The 21,194-nt window shown below is 33.6% G+C and overlaps 1 protein-coding gene across 1 annotated transcript in view; it reads left to right on the top strand.

Annotated features, from left to right (window-relative positions):
• Positions 1 to 1,114: 1,114 nt before the first annotated feature.
• Positions 1,115 to 21,194, top strand: part of kz (putative ATP-dependent RNA helicase kurz) — a 31,601-nt gene continuing 11,521 nt past the window's right edge. The window contains exons 1-9 of the mRNA XM_085950258.1: positions 1,115 to 1,258; positions 1,464 to 1,646; positions 3,134 to 3,338; positions 8,108 to 8,641; positions 14,594 to 14,812; positions 16,480 to 16,721; positions 19,298 to 19,444; positions 19,524 to 19,953; positions 20,853 to 21,069. Coding sequence (XP_085806384.1) covers positions 1,184 to 1,258; positions 1,464 to 1,646; positions 3,134 to 3,338; positions 8,108 to 8,641; positions 14,594 to 14,812; positions 16,480 to 16,721; positions 19,298 to 19,444; positions 19,524 to 19,953; positions 20,853 to 21,069 — 2,252 coding nt within the window. The 5' untranslated portion in view covers positions 1,115 to 1,183. The remainder of the gene's footprint in view (positions 1,259 to 1,463; positions 1,647 to 3,133; positions 3,339 to 8,107; positions 8,642 to 14,593; positions 14,813 to 16,479; positions 16,722 to 19,297; positions 19,445 to 19,523; positions 19,954 to 20,852; positions 21,070 to 21,194) is intronic.

The following is a 21,194-nucleotide window of genomic DNA, read 5'->3' on the forward strand; positions in this document are numbered from 1 at the left end:
ATAGGTGGGGTTGCTCATGTGGACACGACCAGCAGGACGCAGAGCACGTCCTGTGGGACTGTCCACTTATGGGCCCCGAATGAGCGGAGTTGTTTGCCCGGGTCCGACCCCATTCGGGCCCAATAGGACACGCGGACATGGTGGCAACCGAGACCAATTTTGCGGCCTTTTTTAATTCGCCAGAGCATACGGGGAGCAGGACACTCCCGACTCCCCTTGCGACTCTTCAAAATAAAGCCACTTTGATAGTTGCCATATAAATTAACATCATGCATTCGCACTTCGGTGCAAGGTTGCATCACCAGTCCTATGCGGCTCTGCTCGGGACAATATGAGGGCTTAAATCCTTTGATCTGACACAAGTAAGGGTTAAGTTAGGCAGCCGCGCATCGACGTGGCTGCATAAACATAACAGATGCGGAGGTGGGAGTTTTACACACCAGTTTAATCAGAAAAGAGACCTAAATAAAAAAAAACGCCTCGGAATTTATAAAATCTCATTTAATTTTTTTGCTAAAAAAACAAAAACCTCTATTTTCAATATTATTATGTCAGAAGTAAGTATTATAATTTTTACAGATTTGGTACTTGTTAAAAACACCCTGTTGGAAGTTGGACCACGTATTCAGTGTTGCCAACCGTACTATAATTATAGTATTTGTACTATAATTTTGGTCCGCGTACTATGTACGATATAAAACAGGTATAGTACGCCCAAAATACTATAATTTTGAATATCGGAAAAAATATGTAAAAAGTACTAAAATTTCGGAATTTCCGTTCGATAAATTGGTGCAAAGTACTATAATTTCGCAATATAAGAAAATTTGGAGAGCTTGGAAAAAAATTGCTCGAAAAACGTAAAAACATCTCTTGACTTTGAAAATAAAAGGGGATCTCTCAGTCTTTCGAATTCTCCGTTATTTTTTTCTGAGATACTTATACATTTTCAACAGAGATGACAACGCGTACTATACTTTTCCCCAAATACTATAATTTTGGAGGCTCTGTACTATAATTCCACTTTGAAAAGATGGCAGCACTGCGCGTATTAAAAAGATGGCAGCACTGCTTTAGACATATATTTTTTTTACTAGTAACATTGTTATGTTTTGAGTGTTTTGACATTTATGACAGCATGCGTATAATATAACCTGAAATTGTAAATTAGACTGACATTAAAATGGGGAAAAAAGGATTTAATTGGAAAGCCAGACAGTTACATGATACTAAAGTAGACAATTCAGAGACCCAGAAGGTTAGCGCTATTCTTAATATAATACTGTATTATGAACTGTTTCATACACATTTAGATTTAAAAATGTGTAGTTTCACTTCGATCAGATTATTATTGTATCTTTGCTACGCGAAACATTAAATAAAAAAACGGTTTTTAATTAACGGTTACATTCTTGTGTGTGTATTATTTCATAATTTGGTGAGCGCTTATATTTCAATTTCAGATTCAAATAGAACTTCCAGTTAAAGAATATGGGGTCGACGATGCTAGCAACGCGATCGTTCTTCCGTCGTCTAAAAGGCATACGAAAGTCAAAAAAGACTCCGACAAAAATGTACGGATCCTGTCAAAACAGCAAAGAAAAAAGCTTGAAAAAATCGTGGAGAAAAAGCAGAAAAAAGAAAATGTAAGTATCAGACGGCAACTAAGTGAATTAGACATTTTAAAATTCCATGAAAATGTGTATATTACATCATCACATGACTTCCTCTAATTACGATTGCCGCGCTGCTGAAGCGTCGGCCTATAGCGTCGTGGGTCCCTGGTTCGAATCCTGGGTCTGGCATGTACACATCGCACCTTCGCAACTAAACTGCCACAATCCAAAAATCATCAAACAGAGAAAATCAGCTTTGAAGTTTTTACCTTTTGCATTTTTGTACTGTATCTTTGAAATATGTTTAGATATTGAATGAAGTTTTGACTTGAATTTGATGACTTAGAGATATAAAATTTTCGGTACATATACTATGAATGATAGACAATGAAACTTAGTAATTAACGCAAAACACGTAAATTTGGACTTGTGGCGGTTTAGTTGTGAGAGTGCGACATATTGTTCTTCAATGTATGTATGAGTCAGAGTATGGACCTAATAGGTTGAGCAAGTGGCTGACATCCATTTCTCGTAAAAACAAAATCTGTCAATACAAACCTCCACTCCGTGGAGGCCCTTATGATCTTATTAGGATCGGACATGGTCGGAAAAATAGTGCCGCAGATGCCCGCATGAGCTTTTATAGCTTTCTTTTTAGACCAAACTAACCTAACCCAACCTAATATAACTAAACATAATCTTAGTGTGTGATAATGATGCATCGAAATGTATGAAAATAGCAAATTAAAAATTGTTGGATGGAAAAGCATCTGCGCCGACAGAAAAAGGCATTTAATATAATTGTGTACATGGAATACTGTTTTCGTAAAAAAAAATTATACAAGCTCATGTGGGCATTTGCGGCACTATAACCTATTATAGTACAAACTGTATATTGTGTATATCAGTGGTTCTTACGTGAAATTTAACTGTGGCCGCACAATTGACACTGACAGTTCTACGGAAACGTCTGGTGGCTGCACCAAATTTCACTTTTTTGGTGTCATTGAAAAATTAAAGCTAAATTTTATTTACTAAAAAATGGATCAAATTATTTACATACAAGTCCATTTAATAAAAGACATTTGAACATTTTAGTACATATCTATTTATTTAAAAATAACATTAATGGAAATTCCTCAATACTCCTCTTTTCCAATGCGAGCAGCATGGGTGTTTCCAAGTTTACATCTATCAACTGGCTTCGATATTTGTTTTTTATTACACTGAATGATCTTTCACAGTATACAGTAGTAGGAAAAATCGACAATATTAATAAAGCAATTGTTGCCAATTCTTTGAATTTGATTCTTGGTCAACGTATAACTTCGACCAAAATTTTTCAACCGTGGTAAGTATTATTAAAATGGTTTTTAAGTAGTTGCTCAAGACTCATTTCAAATAACGCATATTTAACGTTAGTCCAGTTAATTAAATTAAATACTGAAAATGATGTTGGTGGCCGCACATGAGAACCTCTGGTCTATATACACAATTTGCTATTATTTGTCTTACAGAGAGCTGCATTGTTAGAAGCGTTAGCAAAAGTACAGGCGCATCCAGATGAACTTAGCCAGATGACGTCCATACAAGCCGTACAATCAAAGGGATTGAAGAAGAATTTACGCATTACGAATGTTGAAGACATGGACTTCAATGTTGACACCTCTAAAATTATGCCTGTGGAAGTCAAAAATTTTCAAAAAATCAAAACCATCGCAGGTAAAAAAAATAAAAATATATTTGTGGGTTTGTTGCGTATTGTCAATCCTTACTTATTTCGAACGCTTGCAAGCCTTTTGATTTAACCCTTAGACTGCGTATGGCATGTAAACATGCCATAGACTTTATCTCATATTTTTGACCAAACTAGAAGAGACACTTGTGGATAATATGCTTTAAAAATTAGTTCAAACCTTTAGGTAGACATATCAGGCAACAGATCATAAAAATGTCAAGTAAAACACAAGGAAATATATTTTTGAAAAGAACACTCGTTATTCAGTCGTTTGAATCGCGCGCCATTGCGAAGACGGGTGTACTAGTTGCGTCACCAGGGTTATCAAAACAAAACATTGGTCATGCATCGAAAAGTGTGCATCGATAATATTTTTATTTACCTTTTAATTAATTATTATAATTACGTTAGTGTTATGTATTTTTTCTTAGTGATTTGTGATCTCCATAGAAACATTTTGAAGATTTGTTTTTAGTATTTTTTGTCATTATAAATATAAGTGAAATAATTATTTCACCCACCAAAATGTCACTACCACATAATATTATCGAAGAAATAATGCTGGAAAATATTTTATCGATGCACAGCTCTCCAGTAAATTTGTTTGGCTTTGTTCGTTGTTCCATATTTGATATTTACATTATTATAATGGGTAATAATTTTTATTATTATGTGCCACGAAACTGTGTTAGCTCTGTTCACATGCTCATATTATGCCTGGCGATTATTCGACAGGCCCTTTGTACAATGAAAAAGCCGACGGCGCCTCATAAATTATATTATAATAATATTTTAGCAGTGCGGTAATTATTTTTAGTGTTTTAGTCTCCAAAACATCCTAATGAATAAGTGGATGACATTATTTTATGGCGACGAAAATAAATATAGGTTCAGAATTTGAAACGGTAATAAAATTTGAGTTTACGACTTACTAAATGCGATAAGCGATAACCCACTGATTATTCCACAAGTGATTTAGTAATATATCTGTCATAGACCGTAACCAACTACGGCAGCATGTACTCAACACAGCCCTGTGTATGACAAATACAAACGCGGCGAATTGCTCGGTGGTATGTGTTGAAACCGTCTATGTGAAGAGTGGACGGCCGCCATTTTGAACGCGCGGTCAAAGCTTGGATATTTTTTAGCATCTTCACTTTCTTCGATTTATTTTAGTGAGAATGTAACGAATATAGTTTATTTCTTGGTGCATTTGGAATAACTGATATATAGTTCATCTAGTAATCTATTTTTTAATTTTGGAATCGATCTGTTTTAGCTGTAGTGACCGTTTTAACAGATCACTTGACTGAAAATAAATTCCCGCGAAAATGGCTCGCAGCGAAAGGGTTAATGTAAGGTCGGCAACCTATACATCTCGTCCTAAATTAAGTAATTAATTAAAATATATTGTAAATATTATATTATTCATATGTTTGTAAAGTAAAGTCAATTTAGTAGATAAACAGTAACAAACTTTAATATTTGCCAGTTTTGTACTCACCATATAGCAGTGGCGAATGGTGAAGGTAGACTGTTAAGATCCGCCATAAATAGTGCACACTAAACTTTGTCAGTCATACGTATTTGTTTTCATTGAAATAAGACTTTTTACAGATGGTGTTGGTTACTTTTTAAAATTTAATTAAACCCTGCGAAACCAACCATAAATAATAGTCAGAAAATACTCGTCTATCCATAAAATATCTAAAATTATGCAATTAAATCATACATAACTTTGGATATTTTATAGATAGAAGAATATTGTTTATCTATTATAGTTTGGTTTAGGCAGGGCTTAATGAATTTAAAAAAATGAACCAACAATATGTGTAATATGTATTCTTAATCCAACAAAGTCAAATAAGTATGAAATGTGTACAATTTTGTCATATCGCCCAAAATTTACCAAAACTATTACGGTTTGGTTTAGACAGGGTTTAATTGATTTTAAAAAACTAACCAACACCATCTGTAAATTGTAGTCTTAGTTCAATAAAAACAAATACGTATGACTGACAAAGTTTAATGTGTACTATTTATGGCGAATCTTAAGAGCCTTCCTCCACCTTTGTTTGCACTGGTCGGTCGATGCTCAGGCTTGCCTCGCATCTCGTATCACCAATTTTTATCAGTCGCAACTAAAATGCCCCCCGTGAAGAAAACTAGAACTCTAGCTGAGAAACTGAAAATAAATCAAGGTGTTGAAAAAATCCAGGAGTAAAATGAGTTTTTTTTTGTATATCCCGCATTTATCGTTTTTTTTCTATGGTCCCTTGAAAGTTGTAGAATCGTATCCTCGTTCACTGTATTTGATTTATATTTTTAGCCCTATAGTTATGAATTAAGTAGTGGCCTTAAAAATATTGGTTGCTCCGGGTGTCATACTTGTCGCAGAAATAATTTCTCATTATTTGGTAATATACATGCAGGTAACCGTCAATCATCGCGATCCTGGCAAGTGCGAATTTGTTATATCGTGACTTTTAATAATATTTTTTTTGTCCTGCATGTGCCACGTACGGATTTCAATACCAAATTAAAATACAGTCGAACTTAGTTATTACGAGGAAGATGGGACCGACTGAATTTGCTAGTTATAAGCATTACTCGTTATATCGTTATATAAGATTTTTCGCGCCACATTCTATTTAAGCATAGAACATAAAAAATCTGACAACCACCGTAAAAATCCCCGAAAAAAGCATGGCATTCATAAACTACAAAAGAAATTGTTTATTGTAATAAAGTGGAGAGCCGCCGGCTACTACTGACCTACTGACTTCACAAAGATTGGATTTTTTACATGCAATGTCAACCATATGTCTGGATACTTTTTCAATGTTGTCGGCAAAAACACCAATTAGGTACCTACTTAGATACTTAACTAGTGTCATAAACGTAATCCGATCCCGGTGGCATCGGTTTGGTTAACTGCCCGGTCGGATTTTATTGCTTAGGGTCGAAAATGTTGTTTTTAAATAATCGACACATTAACAGTTTTGCTCAGTATACCCGAGAAGTAGCTCGTTATAAAAGTGAATAGATGTATGGAGAAAATCATGTAAATGTCAACGAATGATTCCTCAATATATCCGAGATCTCGCTATTTCCGTGATCGTAATAACCAAGTTCGACTGTACCATAAAATATCTCAGTATTTCCTATTGAATACCGGTCTTCGTGAAATATATGAAAAAAACAGAAGTATATACCAATAAATATAGATATAAAAATCTCTTTAAAATGTTAATATTTTATAGCAAAAATATCTAAATATGTACATATATGCAACCTTTAAAAATATTGAATTAAATTATAAGATTATAAATTTAGAAATTATAAGATTATATTATATATATTGTAAAATACGGTAGAGTTACTGATGTTTAAAGAATATATCTAGTGGTTGAACAATTGGTAATTTCTTCTTCGAATGATCTTTCAATAAATTTAGATTGAAGTGTTCTTAGATGTGTATGTTCCCTACTGATAATACCTAATGTTTTATTAGTTTATTGCACTACTTACAATTTCTTTACTTTTATCCCGTAAGAAGCAAAATGTTGCTCACTGTTTCAACAAAATTATATTTCTTCATTATTGTATAAGCTACTCTTTAGTAGATAAACATCAAAAAATTAGGCACAGGCAAGTACTTTATAGTGTATAATTATTTTTCCTTCATGGAATATTCGCCACTAGGGCTGAGGTTACTAATTATTATACAAATGAACGACGTAACCCGATAAATATACCAGTATAAAAATACTGGAATACCGATTTTGCAATCCCTAGTGCCACGTGCCTGGAATCATCATAATGGATAGAATGCATACGATCAAATTATTTGATTGTTATCTACAAATTTTACAAAATACAAATACAAAGAAAGAGAAAGAAGCAGGGTATAAATTAAGTAATGTATGAAAATGAATATATTTTTATAGTTTATTGTTAAGTTATATTACTTTTATTTTATTTATGACGTTAATTTTGTTTAGTTTTTAGTTTGTTAATAGTTTTGGTTTTCAAATCCCCCGTTGATCGTTAAATTCCGCTTATCGCAACTGTGTCCGAAACGTATCTCCCGTGATCAACCTTTATTTGATTTTCATTATTAAAATATAACTCTTATATGTATACCCATGGCCCTAACATCCATATCTATCACTAAGGTTAAGGGCAGAGTAATGTTCGACAGTAAGGTTCCCCAAATGTTATTCCGCTGAGCTCCTAGGTTCCGTGTAAAACAAAGGTTATTCCGTGTGTTTTTGGCGATTTTTAAATAAATCCGCTTGAATTGTCTGTACTCGGCATCATATTATGAAGCACTGATTGTGACCCCCTTTTGTGGTAGCCATGTAAAATAGTCATTTTTATTAGACAAAAAACACACTAAAGATAATTATAAAATAAAATTGTATTCGTGAAATAGCGCCCGCAGGCGACTTTTTTTACTATTAGAGCAAATTTGTGGTGTGTTTATCTCACTTGACTGGTTGACCTGCCATGCTGGGCCACCCCCTAAATCTGGGCCCCAGGCTAGAGCCCTGTCAGCCCCCCCTTGTGAGGGCCATAAATCCACCAGTATAAAATGTCCGCTGAGTGAGGGCGCCACATGCTTACATTAGACACATTATTCAATACTTTTTATTCTGTGATGAGCTTAGTTCTAAATTCTAACACCTGACGATTTTTGATGGTATATCATAACAACACGTTTTAATTTGTAAATTATATCTTTTAGGTGCCAAAAAGCGTAAACAATTACTGTCTATGGAATCGGGAAGCAAAAGCAAGAAAGCAAAAAGAGATTTGAACGTTGTCGGTTTCGAACAATCTTCCACTGAATCGAGTGATGCTGAAACCACCGATGAAGAAATCGAAGACACTAAAGATGATGGTTCAATTATCGGTACCGATTTAAATGTCACCAATGGCGAAGTTGCTGACGTTTCTTCCGATGAAGAAGCACCGCCTCAAGCTACTTTAACCAATGGCATACCATCAAGTAAACCTGTTGAAGAAGATTCCGAAATTATCACCGAAGCAATGTTTTCAGAAAAGAAAAAGAGAAGAAGAAGAAATAAAAACAATGCACTCAAAACAGAGCCTAATGTTGGTAAAATTAAACTGGAACACAAGGGCACAGTTTTTGTTCAAGTCGACCGAGATCCTAAAATTCAAGTCGCCAGGCTTAAGTTACCAATATTGGCTGAAGAGCAGTCTGTTATGGAGTGCATTAATGAGAATGCCATAGTTCTTATTGCCGGAGAGACTGGTAATTATTATCTTACCTTCAATTTACCTAATTAACAAAAAGTATCTTCACTTTACATTATTTATAGTACAAAATATATCAATATCACCTCATTTTTATGAATGTCTGCTTACTGTTGGAGATTTTGGCCTTAAATTTAAAAGTGTTTTAATTTTTATTACTCCAATTTTCAGTTGATTATTAAAATATTTTTCAATCGTCATACAATGGTAAAAGTATGAAAAGTATACAATATTTTTTTATTTTTTATATACATAACCATGCCCTTGCTTTTTCGTACAAGGTGGTTGGGGAGGGTTAGTAAAGTTGCATTGATGTGTAGTTAATTATGTTCATCCATTTATATCTTTAATTTTCTTTATGGCCAGAATTACACAATATTAATTGAATAATTATAACATAATCTTTAAATAATTTTAATGATTACTTCATCATTGTTTTAATTATTGTGAATGCATGTATTGCGGATAAGATATTCCCACCATTATTTGTTATTTGTTTATTGGCAACATACTCTATGTTCATGAAATTCTCCATCCATTAACGGTTTGTTTTACTCTCCAGTGTTTCCCAAACTTTCGACACCTGTGTACCCCTTCTATAATTTTTGTAATACTGAGTACCTACCCATCGTCAAAAAAAAAATGCGTATACTTTAACAACAATCAAAATATATTTATTTTTTCTTTTTTTAGTACATAAACAAAATAATAATAAACGAAAAATAAAATTCATTCATAATGAAATATAAATAAAAGTTATATTATCAATAACATTCATTTTATCAATGAGAAGGATGAAATTGTTTATGTTGAGACGACAGATCATCGTAATTTGGTTCCCTGGTGATTAATTTTAATCTGAGATGCGGTTCCACATCCAAAAGCTTTTTCCTTGTTTTTGACTTAACCCAATGCTTACGGGCCGCACAAAATTGTGTTTTTGCTAATTGCTTTTCAAATGCATTGTAACACGTTAATTAAAAAATTAATCAAAAGGGCCCGTAAGCATTGGGTTAATATCTATAAATGCTGAAAAAGCAACTTCACATAGATATGAAGTTGGAAAAGGCAAGATGTATTTCAGGACTTTCTCTGATAAAACTTGATACACATGTTGCATCTACAACCAGAATGATGTTAAAGCACTCTTTATATTTATTTTTCAATAATCCGTCTGAAGCTAATTCCAACAATTGCTCTTCTTCCGCATGTGATAAACTTTCTAGCATGGATGTTGTATTGATGTATTAATGCTTGTTGTGCCGTTGCAGCGCGTACCCCCACCAACTCTTCCCGTACCCCAGGGGATACGCATACCACACTTTGGGAAACACTTTAATGGTTTTAACACGGTTAATGATTAACCGATCAAATACTTCAAAAATATTTATTCCCTTTTGGTTGGTGTTTGTGTAGATAATCGGTACCCAATACAATATATTTTTTGACTAAAACTTTATTAAGTATTTCTGTTTACAAAATGAAATTATTTGACAGCGGATGTCACTTTTGTTTCAATGTTTCATCATCAACAGTGCCATCTACACCGTCATCTGTTTGTCATTATGCGTTGCCTGTAGTGTAGTGTAGCATAGTGTAGTCTGTGCGTCGGCACTTCTCCAGAGAGTTTTTATCGATATTATGTTAAACGCAATACTTTTGAGTCACCCGAATAAAGAAAATTGTGTCACTGTTATTTTAAACATGGAAACAATCGAGAACCAGTAAACTGGGCGTGAATATACTTGATATACACTTGATACGTGAATATACACGATTGCCGAGCGGCTAAAGTGTCCGCTTATAATGTCGTGGGTCCCAGGATTCGAATCCTGGGTTTGGCAAATACATATTGTTTTTCAGTGTGTGTTTGGAATCCGAGTGTGAGGTTGAGGAAGTGGCTAACAACTATTTCTCGTAAAAACAAAAATCTGTTAATACAAACCTCCACTCTGTGGAGGCCCATATGATCCTATTAGGATCAGACATGGTCAAAAAAAATATACATTTGGAGCGATTAGTCAATTCAATTCCTAAGAAAACGTATTGATATTTAGCGTCCCGTTGCTTTGATTTTTTTGTCTATCGATGATCTTTGTCACTGCTGTTTCAATAAATAAATCTGTTGAAATATGAAAATGGTAGGTGTTTAAAAATTGGAACCCGGGCACTATTTTATTTATCACTTCACCACTGGTTAGCTGTTAATTCTTATTTCTTATTTAACTGAAAATTAGCTGACTAGTGCATAAGCCGACTTATTTGAATAAATGTTACTATGCATGATCATGCATAACCATATTATGGTCCTCAGTGCTTAAGGCTATACTTCAGCTGAGGCATGGTCTAAAAAGATAGTGACTACGTGACGCGCAGATTGTGCAAGCGACTCGTGACAAACAAAACATAATTTTTGTCATAAAAAGTGAAAAGAAAAACATGCGTCCATTTAATGTTATGTTTATTGTTATTTAAGTAATAATCTCCTATATATTATTATCCTACAGCTGTGCCCGTTTTTGCGAGCGATTGTGTGACTTATTCGTCATGTCCAATAGGTTTAAATGAAAAATTCAGTAGAGAAACGTTCTTTATTCAAGTATAAAAGTATGGAATTTGATAAATTTCGTTGTGTTTTAGGGTTTTTTAGGGTTATTTTGACTGTTTTACAATAGATTTTCGATCGGCACGTGACTTTTTTTACAACACATATTAATTAGGGAATTTATTTTTTCGATGTGTTTGCAACACTGAAAATATTATATTTCAAAATGGCGGCTACTCCGTCAATCGTAATGACAATATGATAAATAATGCCTTTGTATTAGAAACAAGAGATGTTTATTTAGGTTTTGGTGACTTTTCGAAACGAATACTACTCTCAATCAAGTGATTTGGCGAATTGTTTATGTTTTAGTGAATTTTTAATCCGGATATTATTCTCAATCAAGCGATTTGGTGCGATCTTAATTAACATAATATTACGCTTTCAGTAGAGGTTAAATAAAACTACCTAATACATGTGTACCTATATTATATTAAAACACTATACTTATCCTAATAATACATTCAATCGTTTGAAGTTGTTATTAGATAATATAAAATTATAATATTAGATTCATATATTACCGGCGAAGTATACCATGTCACATCAATCTGACAGCTGTATGTTTATGATGTGTCACCGTCACCATTCTAATTTAAGTTGTGAAGCAAATACCTATTGTGTATCTACTGTTGATGAAGTTATACGACAGGTAAGTGCATATGCTCCTGATTTAAAACATCATTCTGGTTTTCTGGTCATTATGACATTATTTTAGTGCAACACTTGACGTATATTATTTACGGTCACATTCATATCTGATATTATATTTTTAGACCGTGAAAAACAATATATTATGTATTTGTCAGGTCCACGACATTATAAGCCGACATGTTAGCCACTCAGTCATTGTGGGTTTCAAAAACCTGAATCAATCCAAACCTTCATCAAACTGTTCAAGCAAAGTAATTCCATTCCTTTCGTACACAAATTATGTTATCAAATTTGTGATAATATTTACCTAGGTACCTATTCAAATCATTATTATAATCACCATCATCCTCGATCAATCTACTGTTAGATGAAGTTCTCTCCAACCTAATTCTATTTATCTGGTAATATAGTAATTACGGTGAGTACGTAGATATGTATATATTAATGTATAACGATGGTATTTGAATTTAAATTGTAATGGATTTCATATATAACATATTTTGTGATAGGTACGTTGTCTTGACTTTCAAATTATTAAGTTATTTAAAATAATAGTATTATGCACTATTCTGCTCACGTTTTTCAATTATGTTTGATAGTACCGATCAGTGTTACATTTTTCAAACTGTTTGAAATTGGACCCACTGAAGTAAATTTATTTATTATAAGTATTGAGGTCAATTATTCTCTTTCCCCAATTATGAAATGTGGTGTTAAAACTAACTATTTTCACTCTCCAGGTTAGGTTTGGTTTGGTCTAAAAAGAAAGTTGTAAAATCTCATGTCCACCTCTGCGGCACATTTACTACAGATTTTTTTATGTTTACGATAAATGGATGTTAGCCACTCGGTTAACCTATTATGTCCATACTGGTACAGTTCGGTTATGAGGAATACAGCGAAAAACACATTTTGAAAATAGCTGATATACTGGATTATTTGTTAGGTTAACCTAACCAAACCTAACATATCGGCTATTTTCAAAATGTGTTTTCCTCTGAATACCTCATAACAGAACTGTACCGCAGAATCTTATTAATTGCATTTTTTGACATTTATCCGACTGTCATTTATTTTATCAGCTTTACAATAATTCACAATAACAAACATAGACTAAAATATTTTTATTCGAACTTTTATATTCAAAGACAACGTAAACATAATTATTTTTAGGGAGGTAAATTATTAAAAATGACATTTACTATAGGTAATTATTACACAACGTATATAATATTATTTCATTTTATATTGTAAATATTTTATTACATAATATTAGTAAAATGCATGCGTGCGTGCGTATAAGCAAATAAAATAGTGAATTATGATAATTTCATACCCTAATCACACTATGAGTCGTCTACGTCGTATTATCCATTATTTCCATTCGCGTGGTTATATAGAAGAATTAATATGTATCACTATGCTTATTCGCATTCCACTACTGGATGAAGGTTGTATCAATAATCCTATTGGTCATATGAACTGCTATATCTATTAAAATTGGTGATATTAAAATTTACCTACCCATTTATATCGTCATTATTATCATGAACCAGGATCAATCCACTGCTCGATGAAGGCCTCTCAAAACTAATTCCATTCCTGTTTCATATATACATTGCTGCATTTATCAAATATTTCAATATAATATATTCATTTCATCGTTATCATCATTAGACCAGGTCAATCCACTGCTGGATGAAGGCTTCTCTAAGCCGATTCTACTCTTTTTGGTCCTATGAATAATCGCTATATAATATACATAATCTACCTATTTATAATGCCATTATCATAATCAGTTTATATCAATACACTGCTGGACGAATTCTTTTCCAACCTAATAATTACTTCCTCTCAGATCTATATGTTTCTTCTTTTATCAACATTTGTTTCGATATGAACGTCCCGCAGCGTGAAACATATTATCGCTAAAATTTTAATTCAAATTTTAATTTTTTTTAAATATTATTCTATGGCTGCAAGCATTTTTTTAGACAATGAAACAAAATAACTTAATAGTTTAAATTTATTTTTTATATGGCTAACCTTCTTCTATTACATTATATTCAATTGCAATCAAATTGTCAGGTATTATGCTAGGTTTAGCAGCCTGGGATGGTATCAGATGACATCCTGAAGGCCAAAATCCATAATAGACTATACATATGACGCTAAATTTATATCGACAGTAACGACTTGCAAATTGTAAAAGTAACAAATCAGCGACATGCCAAACGGCGCCGTCTCTGCATACTTCACAATTTTATTAAAATCCAATATCATTTCATTAGGACGCCAAGCTGTCTGCAAGACCTAGCGAGACAGACTGGCGAGAGCCAGCTGGCTCAGCTAGTAATAATATATTCATTGACATGTTTTGTTTTTCGAGTAAACACGTAATGTTTTTTAGTCATCTTTACACGATTTAAGAATTAATTCCTCCGATGCCATCACAAAACAAATTGACGTGCTCACAGATCGACTATCGCTCTCCGATTGGCAACGTGTGCGAAATTACGTGCCACCTATTGTTGAAAATTATTTGTCGTTTCACTGAAGTATGCTCTTAACAAAAGATTCAAATCTTTAAAACCATAGCTATTGTACTGTTGATGATTTCGATGAATGAATTTGTTGTCATAAGACATTATAGTACGTATAAGTTATCATTGACAAATTCTTTTCTTTTAGGTAGTGGCAAAACGACGCAAGTCCCCCAGTTCCTTTACGAGGCAGGTTATGCGAGGGATAATAAAATGATTGGTATCACCGAGCCGAGGAGGGTGGCTGCGGTTGCCATGTCTGAACGAGTTGCCGTGGAAATGGGGCTCACATCACGAGAAGTCTCTTATTTGATGAGATACGAAGGAAATGTCACGGAAGACACGAGGATTAAGTTCATGACTGATGGTAAGATAACTACTCGTCATACGATTGTGTTCATAAGTTTTTTTTCTTTTGATATTCACTCCAGATGGAAGTGTCTTAACAGAGTTTTTACAAGGTCTGATTGTCATATATTCAGCTTCAAAGACCTTGTACTAGACAGAAGTGTAATCGATAATAATTTTAGTGTGGTTGAATTGGTAGCCATAAAAATATTATTATGTATATTGGCGCATTGAACGATGGCGGCATGTTTTGGTACTTTATACAGGTATTTATTGAGATTGTTCATCTAGATCAGTGATGGCGAACCTATGGCATGCGAGATAATTTTGCACAGCACGCAAATGTTTTATGTTGAGAAGTAATATAAGAAATAATAATAATAAGAAATTGCATGTAAAAAATCCTAGGTTTGTGAAGTCACTAGGTACCTACCAGCATTCATTACAATAAACAACTTCTTTTGTAGTTTATGAATGCCGTGCTTGTTTCGGGGAAAAATTCAAATTGTGTATTTTTGTTTGAATTGCGACTTTTTGTGTTATGTGACCGCTCATTTAAAAATACCTATTCTCTGATATAACGAGTAACCCTTATAACGAGCAAATTCAATTGGTATCATCTTCTTCGCAGTAACCAAGTTCGACTGTAATTAAAAAAATATTGTTTTTTACAAAAAGTTTTACAAATAAATATAATATACTCATTAAGTATATAACATTAAAAAATAATGGCAACATAGCAATGCGTATTTTCTTCAGTTTTTAATAATATTTTTACCAATAATATGTACGAATTGATGCACTAATGGAAACGACAAAATTCATGTGTTGCATTGTATAAAAAATAGCAGGCAGATACTCTTCAAGAATAAGCATTGTTTAATTTAAATTGCATAGGTCGGTCCTTAGGTTTTATGCATCACACATAATATTATCACACTGATCTCGCTGCGAATCTTTGATTTTGACCATTACAATCGTTTTGCAATGCTTGAAACCACTGTAGCGAGAGAATGCCTCATCTGATCAGAGCAATTCTGGCGTCAATTTGTGCGTAAAGAACCAAACAAAGTATTACAGTAATACTCCAGAACTTAATTATATTTTTTAACTTTTTTAATAGAATTGTTATAACTATTTTGTTCATTTTTTCCCTATGAAAAACTGCTCGGCACGTCGGACAGTCAAAAAATAATATTTGAGATTTTTTAGCACGCGTACGTAAAAAGGTTTGCTAACCCCAATCTAGATAATAATCGTTCACCCATCTTTTAATGACAAATTAATTTTCACAGTTTACTTTGGCAATATCTGCATATTTAATAATATTCATGGAATTGACTGAAGTGACAGATGCAAATGATAACAGTGTGAAGTTTGTTACAAATAAATCTGCAATGCAAAATAATTTGCAGCTAATTTGATCATTAGTATTAGTAGTTATTTTTTGTCTTCACTTTCCTGTGTTTAGGCTCTGTCTATACTAAGAAGGTTTGTTGATGGCTGTCTCTAGTCAATTTTCATTTGAGTAGTGAAGAGAAGAAATTAGATATACAACAAGTTTGACAATAGCATACATATGCTATTGTCAAACATTCGCATTAATCCATCTGTGATTATTGTTAGTTGAAAATTAGTCGACTAGATATGAGTATATTTGACAATGATCATATTCTTTTATTACAGGTGTCTTACTTAAGGAAGTTGAATCAGATTTTACGCTGTCTAAGTATTCTGTGATAATCATTGACGAAGCTCACGAGAGGAGCGTCTTCACTGATATACTTATCGGTCTGCTGTCGAGGATCGTGCCGCTGCGCTGCAAACGGAAAGATCCCTTGCGTCTCATAATCATGTCTGCCACGTTAAGAATAGAAGACTTCAATGAAAATACTAGGCTGTTTAAGTATCCTCCACCAGTTGTCAAGGTAAAATTAACAAAATATATAACATAATAATACGGTATACAGCAGGGGTGGCCAAACTTTTAACCACTATGGGCGACCTGCTTTTGAAATTATTGGCGGCGGTCTACCAACATTAAAAGTAGTAATTTAAAGCCAAAAATAAGTCTAAATTGAAAATAAACATAGATAATGTCAATTAATGATGACTTCAGACAAATATAAAAATAGTATGTAAATAAAACAATATGTTCTTTTATTTTACTTTTATTATCGCAAGCAATATGGTTATTATTAGCTTTACAAATCGTAAATATTAACTACAGTACAAAAATATCAAGTTATTTTAATAAGAGAAAATGATGATTTCTTCCAACAAACTAATTGGTACATGAATAAAACAATATGTTCTTTTATTTTCTTATTATTAATGCGAACAATGTTATTGTAAATACATAATATTAACTATTATTTTTTATGTCGAGGTAGCCGATTATAGCGGAATGTCACTTCTAAAACTCGAAACGGCCACAAATACGTCCGCTATGCGCTACGGTCGCCACGTGAGTTACCTACAAGTCAACTCTTGTTTTACCCGTCGGGTTTTAGAGAGAGACTGTCGTCGATAATCGGCTAACTTCGAGATTGTAGCGCGTTGTCTCTGTCGCTCGGCTTGTCTCACACGCTGTGTTGGACAGGCGGGCGACTAAGAATAGTTACGCAGTCGACGCTTTGGCCACTCCTGGTATACAGTATGATCACAAGTTGACAGGTGGAGATAGTATACTTTCTACGTTATACTCTACACAGAGTAATCATCTTTAATAAGTGCTTTTATGCTAAAACAAATTATCTTGAATTGTACACAATGTTTTGTTTTTAAATAAATAAATAAAACAATTATCCAAAAAAACCAAGATACGGCTAAACAAAACTCTCATAAGGCTAAGACACCTTCTATCGACTGTTTTCGAATGCGATTGTAAGCCAGATGGCATGCGAAACGTATGATTTGGGTTTATGGAAATGTTGTATATAAGCATTTGGCTGAACCCGAACACCGAATGCCTCTCTACCATAAGTTGAACGAACTGATTGCCAAATTTGACAGCTGATTGTTGTTGTTAATTGTCATATTTGTTTTCTTCCATGTTTCATTATGATTGAGTGAATTATTTTGATTATTGTTAATGCTATTATCTATTTTACAAATGATCCTATAATTGGTGCTTTATTTTATTTAATCATGACTGCTTTATTTATACTAAACTTTGCTTTCGTAGATGAAACTAATCTTCAACGCTGTAAATTTCATAAAAGCGAAATGCTTTCGAATTCAAAAGTTTCATTAATAAATACATATCAGACGCAGATGAATGAAAATCTATTTAATATATATTTTTTTTTAATAACTCAATTCATATGATTGTGCTGGAAACGATTTATGCATAGTACATGGTATACTACCACGATAAGCATTTACTTTTATTTGTTTCGGTACCTACCTTCCGCGATAGTAATCATGTACCTACTTCTCAAGAGATTTCCTATATATTGTAATAATTATGTTTATTCAATAATGTTTATTTGGCTTTCGGATTATCCCGCCATAATGTAATATTAAGCAATAAATATAAGAAATAATAATAAGTATGTAATATGACAGCGATTTTAACATCTTTCATTTTCAACATTGGCATTGTATTACTACTAGAGGTATCTAGCGGCAAAATGTGAAAATTATGTTGTGTATCGTTTTTGTTTGACATTTAAGCGTCCATAGACATCAAACTTATCAAAAAGTGACCATAGTGGAAAATATTCTTCTGATCTTGGTAGAAAGAATACTTGATCCAAATATACGAGCATACTCAAACACTATGATTTGAGTGAAGCATAACAGAACATGAGGCGAGTTCTGTATACAAACTCGCACGCAGGATAAGGTGATTGCATGAATACTCGACTAGTTAGTAAATGGTCATAAACGGAAACGGCGTAAGGTGGGACGGTCATAAACAGTTCGTTTTGGCCTATTTGTATGGACAGACTGTAACACTGTCCTACGGGGCTAAGGCATGGATCTTGTGCTCCATTGATTGTCAGAAATTGACAGTATTTGAGCGCAAAATCTGTGAAAATGGAATCGATCACGAACAGTATATAATCTCATAGTCTACGGCAAACTAGATGTAGTGAAATTTATGGTGCTCTAAAGACTCAGCGTTGAAGTGTTTAACATTGACGAAGTGCTGGGTAACCATGGCACCGGTTGCTGAACAGAGTTGAAAAGGACCTTCAGACTCGTTGCACGAACACCAATTAGACTTCAGTCTAATTGGTGTTCCAAAGCAAAGGAGTGGAGATGGTGGAGAGCAATGTTAGAGGTCACCAGGGCTTACACTGGGTTATAGTGCCTTATAATAATGCATACGATGATCGTCCTGAATTAATTAATATGACTGAATATTTAGTAGCATACTGTTGATGCTGGTTTGACGCCATGATTGTGGGGTAAAAATGTACCATTCAATTAATTTTGGATATCTTTATTATTTTTTAGTTTTTTATTTGTACATAATATGGTTTTTATGTTGCAGATTGAAGCGAGGCAGTTTCCAGTGACTGTGCATTTTAATAAAAGAACAGAACATGATTATATCAAAGCTGCATTCTCAAAAGCAATCAAAATTCATACAAAGCTACCAGAGGGGGGAATATTAATATTTGTTACTGGCCAACAAGAGGTACAAATTGTATACATATCGTAGTACACATTTTAATTCTTAAATTTAACAAAATTATACATTTTTTGGTTTATTGCAGGTTAATATGTTAGTAAAAAAATTAAGAGCTGCCTTTCCGTACAGAAGAAACAATAAAAAATTAGAAACAGAAGAAGCCGACAAATTAAATTCCAAATTCAAACGAAAACAAAAGACATCTGACACCATTCCAAATACACACACAATAAATGATAAAAATGACATTATTGAAATAAAAGATGACGTTAATAGTGATAAAATGGATGAGTTATCGACGGAAGAAAGGGAAGGGAGCGATGAGGAACAGGAGATGCTGCAGACTTTAAAAAGAGCAAAGAAATTGGCGCGGGACAATAAGAAAAAGGAGGCCAGTAAATTACCGGAATTCGACTTGGATGATTTCGATGCGCCTGATGAAGAGGCACAAGATGATCTACTAGAGAATGATGGAGACGAAAGTGATATTATGGATAACAGTGAAGACGAAGATGGTAAGGAAACCTTTAATCAAAATGCCTGCGTTTACTGCGAAAGAATAAAACAGCATTACAGTAAAACCTCGTTAATACGAATTCCATGGGACCGAAAATCGAAAAAAATCGAATTACGAATTACGAAATGTATGGGGAAAAAATATTAAAATTTTGAAAATTTTTTTTTTTTTGATTTTCATTAATTTCGTTTCTGGTCATAGATGTGATTACCGAATTGGGTCATAAAATGTCAGGATTATTTTTTTATTACCATCATAAAATAAGTAATTTTTGTTGTTTTAAGAAAAGTCTGTCATAATTTTCAATGACTGGCTCATGAAATAGTGTACTTTATTACGATTTATTGAATATTTTTATATGCCAGGGACTCTAAAATCATTTCGAACTAAAGGTATGGTTTTATATGAAAATAATGTTCAAGGGACTTTTTTTTCGGGAGAATTTCGAATTATCAGTGTTCTTACTAATGAGGTTTTACTGTATTTGGGTACTGTATACAGGTTTATACTCGGACTCCAAACATACATTGAAAAACAATGTGTATTTGTTCAGGATTCGAACCCGGGACCCATGACATTATACGCGCGTTAGCTGCTTGGCCATCGTGGTAATAAAATACTGTACAATACTATATTATATGGATAGGTTATGTTGGATTTGATCCCCGGAATATGGAGTTTTTGTATTTTTAATCGAATATTAATTTACATTTTAATGTGTATTTGACATAAAAAATTATCATTTCCTGTAATTTAATATATGTAATGCAATCATGTGGGTTGAATCCAAACTGTACACGATATGGCGTCATGTTTATAATTGGTTCGGTAGATGCTGCCACAAATTCAAATTTATTGATTTGATATTTATAATTCTTTGTTGTCTCTTTATTTCAGAATGGGAGGCTCTCGCTATGGCAGGATCGGCCACCGGGGCCGGGCCGCTGTGGGTCTTGCCGCTGTTCTCGATGCTTCCGCCGCTGGAGCAGGCCAAGGTGTTTAAGCCGCCCCCCGAGGGATGCAGGCTGTGCGTCGTCGCCACCAATGTCGCCGAAACCTCGCTCACAATTCCCAATATCAAATACGTTGTGGATACTGGGAAACAGAAAGTCAGGTAAAGCCATAGTGAAATTCACAAATCACGAACATCGATGATCGATCGGTGATAAGTGTGAAGAGTCGATTCATTCATAAAACTGCATGTTTGTATTATGATCTCTCCTACCTATTAGAACTGGG

Source organism: Rhyacophila brunnea, unplaced genomic scaffold, assembly GCF_057557595.1.
Source record: "Rhyacophila brunnea isolate RB1 unplaced genomic scaffold, BYU_Rbru_1.0 scaffold_23, whole genome shotgun sequence".
Lineage (NCBI taxonomy): Eukaryota > Metazoa > Arthropoda > Insecta > Trichoptera > Rhyacophilidae > Rhyacophila > Rhyacophila brunnea.